The sequence below is a fragment of the Canis aureus genome, chromosome 1 (assembly GCF_053574225.1).
Source record: "Canis aureus isolate CA01 chromosome 1, VMU_Caureus_v.1.0, whole genome shotgun sequence".
NCBI lineage: Eukaryota > Metazoa > Chordata > Mammalia > Carnivora > Canidae > Canis > Canis aureus.
The window spans coordinates 35,846,946-35,857,954 of NC_135611.1; the positions used below are offsets into that span (position 1 = coordinate 35,846,946).

General features: G+C 36.4%; 1 protein-coding gene across 6 annotated transcripts in view; it reads left to right on the forward strand.

Moving 5' to 3' along the window:
• PHACTR2 (phosphatase and actin regulator 2) overlaps positions 1–10,570 on the forward strand; it is a 206,573-nt gene extending 196,003 nt beyond the window's left edge. For all 6 annotated transcript variants that reach the window (XM_077895539.1, XM_077895522.1, XM_077895532.1 and 3 more), the window contains one exon: positions 4,228–10,570. In XM_077895539.1, coding sequence (XP_077751665.1) covers positions 4,228–4,243 — 16 coding nt within the window. In that variant the 3' untranslated portion in view covers positions 4,244–10,570. The remainder of the gene's footprint in view (positions 1–4,227) is intronic.
• Positions 10,571–11,009: the final 439 nt, after the last annotated feature.

Genomic DNA, 11,009 nt, shown 5'->3' on the forward strand with positions numbered 1-11,009 from the left:
TTTTGGGAAATTAAAAGCAGGACGCTTTCCAGGAAAATGCTGGGCTTTAGAACGTTTTAAACCTCTTCTGGTCCACTGACTACTCACTTTGATCTCAACTCCGAAATTTACCTTCTTCATCCCACAGACATTATCGGTGGGAAGATCAAACCTGTCATGTCATGTTTCCCCATGCTTGTCCTTTGAATGCAGAACCAGATGTAGATCAGGGCATTGTGGAGTGTTTGGTGTACAAAGCTCAGCAAATTAGGAGAGGGCTAAAATAATTGCTAAATTAGATGAGTTAGTATTTAATTCCTAGAAAAGCTGAACCTAACAAAGAGGGACCTTGCTAGCTCATAGTGTGAGGACCCTGCAGGTACAGTATATTTGCCTGTATTGTCAGGGCCCCCAAGGCTCCTGCTTCCTTTACATGGTGTGGATAGTGCTTGTGTGTCCTCGAACTGAGAGAAAGGATAGTGCTCATTTCAACTGCAAGGACATCACTGGACTTGCTTTTCTAGTAATTGCAAAAAGTTTGTGTGAGCCCATTCTCATCTAGTTCCTTTTGTGGCAAAAGGCAGATGTTTTTGAGAGAACTATAGCTATCAAAGTATAGCCTAGGGGTCACATGGGTGGCTCAGTAGGTTAAGCATCAGACTCTTGATTTCAGTTCAGGTCATGATCTCAGGTTCTGGATGGAACCCCCTCAGTGCAAAGTCTGCTTGGGATTCTCTTTCTTCCTCTCCCTCTGCCCCTCTCCCTGTTCATGTGTCTCTCTAGCTCTATCTAAAATAAATAAATAAAATCTTTATAAAACAGAGAAGTGTAGCCTAGGATGTGGAACAGGACTTTTCTATGGTCAAAACTCATCAAAACTAACTACAGATTTAGAAATCTAACTGATTACCTTTTCCTTTGCATTCTACCAAGAGGGCACCAAGAAAACTCTTTGAATGAAAGTATAATTGAAGACATATTTTGGTCTCACATGTTTTGATTAGGAATAGAGTCTGGAGCCTGGCACCTCCCCTTACTAGCTCTGTGCCTTGGGCACATGACTTAGCATCCCTGTGTCTGTTTCCGCATCTGTACAGAGGGTTACAGGAATACATACATAGGATGTTTTGAGGATAAACTAGGTAATAAGGTAATACTTGTACTTGTGCTGGGCACGTAGTAAACATTAGTAATTTCAGCTGTCATTATTATCTGCCTCTCTTATATTTTATATAAAAAGATTGATTTAAGAGGTTTAAATTACTATTTTGAAATATCTTTATAGAATTTATATATATTTCTTCAGATTATGGTTGGCTCTTTCTAGAAAGCATGATGGAATGTCCTATCACGGGGGTATCACAGATTAGTATAAATTTGATTGTAGTTAATATGGGGGAGGTGTCTCATGATTAGACTCCTCAGTTACAAGAATTACTCATAGAAAGTTATGCAATAACTTTCTAAGTGCCCTAGTATGTATGTATGCCCTAGTATGTATTCCGTTGTTTATGCATTCAGCAAGTATTGATTGAGCACATAGAGTGAGTCAGACTCTGTTCTGGACCCTGGGAATTTAGAACATGTCAGATAAAGTCCTCACTCTCACATGGTTATGTTCTAGTGAGGGAGACAAACCATTAGCAAGTGAACAAATAAATAAACATGACATAATTTCAAATTGTGCTAAGTACTATCAAGAAAATATAACTGGATGCAATGGAAGGGACAAGGGTGGATATAGTTAGGGTGGCGAGGAAATGGGTCTCTTAGGGAAATACAACCTGTTCTGTGATTTAAATGACAAGAGGAAGCTATCAGTGCTTTTGGAGGAGAGAAAAACACTCCACCTCCGAGAGGGGGCCAGCCCATTTAGAGGAAAGAGCTAGTACAAAGGCCCTGAGTTGAGTAAGGATTTTACATAGTCAGAGGACAATAACCAAGTGACTGTAACAGGAACTTTGTCTCCATTTAGCACATGTAAGAGTATGGAAATTTACCTACCTCCCAAGGTTGTGGTCAGGGCTAAACCTTAGAAGTTGAACTCAAAGGAGATACATCCCTACTTTTGGTCACAACATATTTTCAAGTTTTGGTAAGGTTGGTATATCTTATTTTTATTTTGCGTTTTGGAAAGTCAAACATGTAAAAGTAGTATAACAAGCCCCATGCATCTATCATGCTGCTTATCCAATGATCAAATTATAGCCCATATGCTTCAGCTGTTCTTATATCTTTAATTTTTCATTTTTTAACTCTTCAGCTGTTCTTATATCTTTAATTTTTCATTTTTTAATGCTTTGATTCCACATGGCAGAATTTTTTAAGTTGTCCAACGTGCCAGATACTGTATTTTGTGAGTATATGAAACTGATTAAAAGCAGGTTTTTCCTCAGTGCCTATCTGAGTAGACATACCTACAAAGGTAATATACTGTGATAAATAACTGTGATAAACCAAGTCTTATCGGAACACAGAAGAGAAAGTGATTAATGCTTCCTTAAGAAACGGAGGAAGGGGAGTTTGGAGAACTCAGAGTGAGATTGAAGGAGGTGGAGATGGAAGGAAGATAAGATAAAGACAGAGCACAAAAGTGGAGAGCATTTGGGGGTAAATGATTGGAACTGAGGGTATTTTGGGAGTAGTAATGCAGAGAAACATGGTTTGGGCCACATTCTGAAAGGCCTTATCACTACTCTAAGAAATATAAATTGTACTTCATAGGGAAAGGAGAATAATACAATGATATTACAAGAACTGAGGAGTGCCTGGGTGGCTCAGTTGGTTAAATATCTGCCCTTGGCTCAGATCATGATCCCAGGGTTCTGGGATTGATCCCCACATTGGGCTCCTTGCTCAGTGGGGAGCCTGCTTCTCCCTCTCCCTCTGCTGCTCCCCTTGCGTGTGTGTTCTGGCTCTCTCTCTCTCTCTCTCTCTCTCTCTCAAATAAATAAATAAAATCTTAAAAAAAAAAAACTGGAATGATCAGATGAGTGCTTATGATGACACTGCTAGTGACATTGTGGGGCATAGATTTGATCTACAAATCTCTGAGCCTGGGACAGGGAAATGAATTAGACTGGTTTATTAGGCCAAATGAACATTGGATTATACAAGACAAATGAAATACTAAAGAGTTGCGTAAATGTGGAATCACAGAAATAGGCTGAAGAAGTAGATCACATAAGGCTTTATGGAGATGACTTTTAGCCTTGATCTTGAATATGAAAACATAGATGGGAAATGAAGGGAGGGGATTGCAATATTACAAAACATAGCTTGTACACAAAGCACAAAGCTCCAAAAACACAGGAATGTTCAATAACTCCCATGGAGGGGTGTGAAACCAGCTAGCTAGTTAGCATGCTGTTCAAATAGCACTAGCAAAAGATGGGAAAACTTTAATGGAACCGAAGATAGGTAATCAAGGCACGACTTAGTGTCTAGTGGGATCTGGAGGGTAAAGGAGAGAACAGAGTTGCAAATCTGAGAGTCCTAGACTAAAAGTCTTTTAGAAGATAGATTGTTTAACAAGATAGAAAGTGCAAAGGCATATTTACAAGAAAAGATAATTTGTATAGTTGTGGACATGCTTAGTGGAACATTTTGATGAATATGCTTGAATATGCTTGGCAGGCATTTGGAAATCCAGGCAAAAAAGGTAGATTTGGAGTCTTTATTGGGAAGCAGTGAGAGGCTGAAGCTAAACCAATAAGGACTATTTGTTGATGGTTTCCTTGAAAACTACAAACCAGGGGCACCTGGTGGCTCGCTCGGTGGTTGAGCATCTGCCTTCGGCGAAGGTCATGATTCTTGGGGTTCTGGGATCGAGTCCTATGTCAGGCTTCCCACAAGGAGCCTGCTTCTCCCTCTGCCTATGTCTCTGCCTCTCTCTCTGTCTCTCATGAATAAATAAATAAAATATTTAAAACTACAAACCAGGTGTAACCAAATCCTTTATGAAAACATCCCATTCTGCTCAGTACAGGTCAGACATGACCCTCAAGATTAGTGATGTTTTGTGTATTGGTTGCTCTGTATCCTGGATAATATAACCAGAATATTTTGTATAGGGACTGTCTCTGCTTTCCAGCCTAACCTTTGTCACAGTATTCTGTTGTGACAGTAATTTATAACAGTAGTTCAGTTGGGGGATGTCTAGAGCTGCCTTTATTTATAAACATTACTTTGTTTGGTTTACTAATTGCCACTGTGCTTCTCTAACAGAGTTTCTGTTTCTTGTGTCAGGTTTCACCGTCCCTAACGAAGTGTGAGACTCTTTGGAAACACAGACTGATCATCCATGGGGGATGCCTCTCTTCCTGAAAACCTGATATTGCACTGGGATTAGAATGTGTGTGTTTCCTGTTAACTGGTGAAGGAAGTGTATGGAAAGTGCTCCCCACCTGCATGGCTCAGATGGGGCCAAGAAGCAAAGGGAGAGGTACAGTGACTCTGCTGTCCTGAATGTGTATGGAGGGGTAAATCAGGAGTTTTAATCAAAGAAGATGAGCAGAAGACAATCACTGGCTCCCTATTACCAGAAAGCCAAATTGTAGAGTACAGGTTAAAGAGAAATGGGGCCTGGAATTTCTGGGCACTAAAAAGGGGTGGGGATTGAAAATCAGAAAAAAAAAGAGAAATATTTCATTATGTTAATGAAGAAAAGAGAAAATGGAAGCATAAATATTTTTGAAGTAGTCTTTTGGTAGCTGAGAACTTATTAAGGGATTTGGGAATCTAATCACCTAATGTGGATTCCTTAAAGACCTGATCCTAGAAGAATATTCTCGTTTCACCGTTATGTTGGTGCAGTATAGTACCATTATTTTATGTTGTGCCAGTGAATCCAATTGCCAGAAATAAGTCTGCGTGTTTTCATGCATCTTTTTCTTAAATGCAAGAGACTTTTTATTGACTCTTAACAAGCATGCCTGCCCAAATTTTGTTGCATGTTTTAAGTAGCCTACCTATACACACTTTTTTTTTTTTAATACTCCTTATCTAATGTACCAAACTTCTACAAGGATAACAGGACTGGGAATAAAGTCAGATGAATGTGATCCTATAAATCTGTAGGAAGCTTTAGAAATAAATCTGTGGTCTTTCCCTAGCTTGATTATCATCAAAGTCGAAGCAACCATACCTGATCTAAGGAAGATAATATATTGACAATCACAACACCTTTAAAAAAAAAAAAAAATCCGAGTCCAAAGTTAAAACTTAAGCAAATGCAGGTGTTCTGCTGACAGTTAGTTCCGAGTGGGCGTGGAAAGGACTACTTATTTTCAGGGCTGCATTAAGTTGGATTGCTGCTATCAAAAAATTAAGTAAATGCATCAAAATACTCACCCGAAGTCTTAAAAAAACACAGAAAATCTCTGCTAAATTGCAAGTGAGGAGAACCTCATTTTGTATTTTAAGAGTCTGCAGATTGCATCCATAAATATAGCATTGACTTGCAATGCAAAAGAATCAGTGAGATTAAAGTCATGGAAGGCTTCCCTGTGAGCCTACAGTCAGTATTGTTTACATTAAGAAACCCTCAATTGCCATCTTGCTATTTTCTGTGGAGTCGCAGGCACAGCATGGCTTCTGCTTCCAAGTACATATGATCAGATGTAAATACTACCTTGCATTCAATTGTTCTTTCATGATTGTTTTGTGCTCCTTTTATTAAAAACACATGAGACATAATAACAAGACTAGACCTAGTAGACTTTATTTTATTCTCGGAGCTTGGGCTAGAATTTTCTGAAATGCTTCTGGTTCGTGATATGGAAGACTGTAATTTGTGATTTCAACCAAAAGAGCAAACATTTAATCTGGTAGATAAATTTGGATCCTTTCATTCATTTATATTTTGTAGAACCACTTGAAATTGGATGATTTTGCTTAAAATTAAAAAGTTTTAGCCCCAATTGGCCTATTAGAGAAAGCCAGGGCCATTTTAAATCTAAGAAAAGTAAGCAGCATTGTTACACCTCTTGCTGCACTCAGCTACATGCATAATAAACCCATATTCTGCTCTTGTGTCACTTCATTACTAGTATAAGATGTATTTTTGCTCTTGAGAAAAATATTCTGCCCAAGTTACTTTCTCTGGCTGAAAGGTTTTGTTCCTTTCATAGTGTTTCAATCCAACCATGGACATTAACTCTGTTCTAATTTTTTGCCAAAGTCATCCTTTTCCTTGTAACGTTATTATATTATCATTGTTGTGTCTTGGGAAAAATTCCAAGAAATTTATTGTTATTTTAATTTTCTATACTTAAAATCTTTAAGTGTTGTCATAATTTCTAATCACAAGACAACTATAAAATGGTAAACATAAGACATTAACACTTTTTTAGCACTCAAGATACAAGTCATAGAAAGCCTCTACTTCGTTGATAAAAGGAACAATATTTTCCCATTCATGGTGCCTATGATGCAGTTTATTCTTCCCTACAATGAGACATACCCAGTACAAAGATTCCAGTCTCTCAATATATTGTTTTGCTTGTGTGATATGTCAGACTTATGAACTACCCACACTTTTCTTCATACCAACTGACACATTTAGAGAAAAGTTTAAAAGTTAGAGCAAAATTAAAAAGTCAAAAACATTACCTCTGCTAATCTAATATTTTGGGATTGTAACCAACAGTTATAACATTAGAATGATTCTTTAAATAAAAATCTATGGAAAGAATCGAAGGATGATGAGCTAAACTGTACTTTTCAGAATAAGGCTTGGTGTTAGTAACTCATTTTAAAGGCAGAAACACTGCATATTCACCCAGCATCCCATCCAGAGATCTCTTGCTTGGCAACCCTAAAAGAATACAAAGATGTGGACCACCCTCTGCTCAATGCCAGCATTTCTGTTATCCAACCAATAAGCTACAGTTCTTTGAAAAAAGTAAATGTGTGTGAATTGGGCTGTTGCAACACAAACCAGGCTTTCCCCTTTTACAAAGTGAGACATTAGGCTGACATAGAGGCAGTGAGTGAATTTTCCTGAGTCCCCAAGATATGATTAGGGAAGAAAACAAACCATATCCTGGAAGATCCCAGGCAGGAAGGAACCAGACAGACTGTAAAACACAAAGTGGCCATTTCTGTCTTTTTAAAAATGAAGCAAAAGAACATTGACATTAGTAAGAAGATGCCGTGGGCTTTATCAGCATCTTTGTGGTCTGACAAAATTAGTCCTCTGGTGATCAGCATTAATTTAAGGCAGCCCTGCCTGATAATTCCCTGTGTATGTGAAATGTCTTGCATTTTTTTATATTTGGTACAATTAGCCTTTATGTTAATTCCTTAAATTATTTAGGCTAAATCTGTAATATTCAGAGAACCATTTGTTGTATTTGAATAACTGTTTTAAATGGAGGAAAAAGCAAACTAATCTGTCTCTCTGATTTCCCCAGGAAAACAGACTTTCTGGTTCCATTTTCATGTCCTTTATTAACATATTGACTGTAGTCACTTATCTTTCTCTAATGTTAGTAACTATATAGTTATAAAGTTTTGAAATGTAAGTGAAAATCTATTTAAGACAGTAAAGGAATTGAATACACCCTTCAAAAATCATCAGATATTGAAAATGAGAGATGATTTCTTAAAACCCATAATTTGGGTTACATCCTGCAATAATTTCATGCCGCATTGCTCAAAAATTTCTTCAGTTTATTAGTTTTTAAGAGGTCCTAGTAGCACATTAAACACAGAAGTCTTCCTCAAAATAGGTGAGGTGGAAAATATGTACATTTATGACATTTTATCAGTACAGTAACTGAAGTATTCCCAAATTCCAGTCATGTTATTAACCCTACCCTTACTAGTGCAAGTATATAATTTGAGACAAGAACTAATTTTTTCACATTGTTAGAGTATGATGTGAGCAGTAAGGAACCACTAAGATGTAATTTATTTACAGAGTTGTCTCTTGACCTCTTGAAATAGGTTATATTCCACTGTTGAGTATTTACTGTCTTATTATTGGCAGAATGTATCACATTGTTTTGCTTGGCAGAGCAGAATGAACTTCTGGAACTGAAATATGTCCTACAGGGGAATATAAGGGCAAAAGTTATCATCAAATTAATAAGATCATCTTTCTGAGAGAAAGCTCATCTTTAAGTAGTTCAAACCCAAGTCTCAAAGAGGAGCACAAGGAACTACTATAATTTGACGGTGACCAAAGGGTGGTGGGGAGAAAGGTAGAAATACTCCCAAAACAATTCTCATTTTCACTTTCCCTTTACTTTTGGTAATAATTAAGCTTAAGCTCTATAGAAAATGGGAACAACCATTAACATTATCTAGAAAACAGTGGAAGCATAGTTCACAAGGTCATTCCAAATTAAGAAATCCCTGTAAGATTTCTGGCAAAAATAAAATAAAGAGAATACTGTGGCAGCTATTCTTACTGAAAGCCAACCTTATAGGCAGGAGTCATTTTTAACCATGCTAGGATTTCCTACGCGAAGAATATCATTTAACTTGTCACATTGCTGACGCATACTGTACCTATGAGCAGTTGATCACTGTTGATCAGTGTTTCTCAGTGGGAGTGCCATTGGCATTTGGAGCTGGGCAATTCTTTGTTTACAGAAATGTTCCCTGCATTGCAAGATGTTTTATATCCTAAGCCCCTGCTGACTAAATGCCAGTAGCATGCCCAGTCACTGTAAAACCCAAAAGTCAGAAGCACTCCTTCATGTTCAAAGGCCCTTCTAAGGCAGTACCACCTCCCTTGAGTTCTACTGTCTGCAATTTGAGAACACACAGGGTAAAGTACCTATTTTAAAACATGGTCACTACTGTCTTGCATTACTCTGTGCCCTGAATAGTTTCTTCCCCCTTTATTTTTCAAGCCTTCTGCTTCAGTGAAGCTTTAATTTGCCAGGTCTTCAGGGAGGACGTTGCTGGGCAGCCTTGGCAGTTTCAATGGGCGTAGTCACTTGGCTAGTCCCTGTATGTACTTACAGGAGAAATTTCAAATGAAGCAAACTTTCTTTTTCCTATTTTGACCTCATAGTTTTACCTAAGAACTACACTGGTTTGTCACAATCTTTGTTAGTGTCATGAGGATTATTGCATGGCTTAACCCCAAATACAACTAACAATCCACATAAACAAAACCAGTGGTCCATGAAAATCACTGTTAGATTTCAACTTGTAAGGTACATCCTTTAAATTACAAAGCAATCACCTATTTATCCTATTAAAGAAACATTTAACCCACATGTAAATGCTTGAATTCTTCCTGTATAACTCTAGTCACACAGTTCAACTTTGCTAAAATTTGTGAACACTGAAGGAAGCATGGATAACTGGATTGCATGCATATTGTTCATACTTCAATGATGGTCATAACAAGATGATTTTTTTCCTACTTGAAACATGATTGAACTATGCTAACAGTACATATGCATACTTATTCTCTGTTGCTTTTTATCACCAAAACTGAATGGCAAATACGTATTGAAATGATTTGGATGAATTGTGGCTCATAGAATGGAAGAGTTTAGCCACTATAATTTTTCAAAATACTAAAATTTCTAGATCTGTTTTTCGAGACAGAGCAATTCGGAGTTGATAAAGGAAGTTATATTGTGAACTTTTAGATGGTGCTTAAGAATTCTTACCTTGTTAAATACCAGTATTTTTTTTTTCTTTTTAAGAATAAATTAAAGGGAGTAAATGAAGCAGAATGCCACTCCACCCTCAGGTCAATTTCATGGTATACTAAAATGCCAATAATATTTGTGCCACTTGCCAAATTAGGGGACTTTTCCCTTACTGGATGCTTTTGTCACAGTTTGTATCATTACATTGCTTAGAGAGATTCCACAAAAAGATGTCACCTTTGCAGTGCTAACTAGCATTTGAAAAAAAATCTGAATAAACCTAGGGTCAAACCACTTTCATTACTTAAAATATAGGCACGAATTTTTATTTTTATTTTTTTAATATTTCTTCTGTGGCTTAGAAATGTGCCAATGTGTTCAAAACATTCTGCACCAATTTCACGAGATTTAGTACCTAGCAAAAACTCAAACTTGTCATTTTTTTCTATGTAAGTGATTTTTAAAGAACTATATGTATTCTTTTGTTATTTCACTTTGGTTAAAATGGTTAAGAATGGTAAGCTGTGACCATTATCAGACTGACTGAATGATTCCTGATTTCCAGTAAGTGATCTAATTCTACATATTACACAGGTACAATATCTGTGGGTGTAAATAACTGGAACTGTACACTGATTAACATGACAGTTTCTCTTTTTTTGTTATTATTGATCTGTACTGTATTATAGTATGTGGGTATAAATACCTACAAGTATACACAGATATGTATATGTATTCCACTATTGTAACCTGAAAGACAGACTATGTATTATCTTTTTTTATTCCTTACTGGTGTTTGTGTTATTTAAAAAGCAAAATTATGCTCTATTTAGTTGTATATTATAGGATACTTTGCTGTGCACAATTCCAAGTGCCTTAGAATATTGTTTAGCTTTCTTAAGTATATATAAATGCATATATGTATAAAATTGGGAAAAGTTACCTCAATAAAATTATTGGGAAATCCCCAACCTTAGTTTCTTCCAATTCTATTGTATTGAGACAGTGCTCCGTATTTTTAAATTAAAAGCTTTCTGAGTCCTCCCCTGTAAAGCAAAAATAAGACAGATTTTCTAATTGTCTATGATTTCAATTGCACCCTAATTTAAAATTTTTTGTATGTAAGGCTTTGTGATTTGTAATTTTTATTTAAAATATCTACCTAAGAATTACTGCTTTAAACAGCAATTTACAGTATATTTTAAAAACCTGCTTTTTTAATATCTGAGGATATTTGATGTTGATGTTTTTATTGACATTATACTGTGTAAAAATAAAAGCTAGTCCCTTTAGAATTTATAATACAGAAAATAATAAAGTTCCTCATTATTCTTATTATTTAATGTATCATAAGCAAAGAGAGGTGGGGAGCATATTTTGGCCAGAAAAGAAATTGGAATATACTTTTCA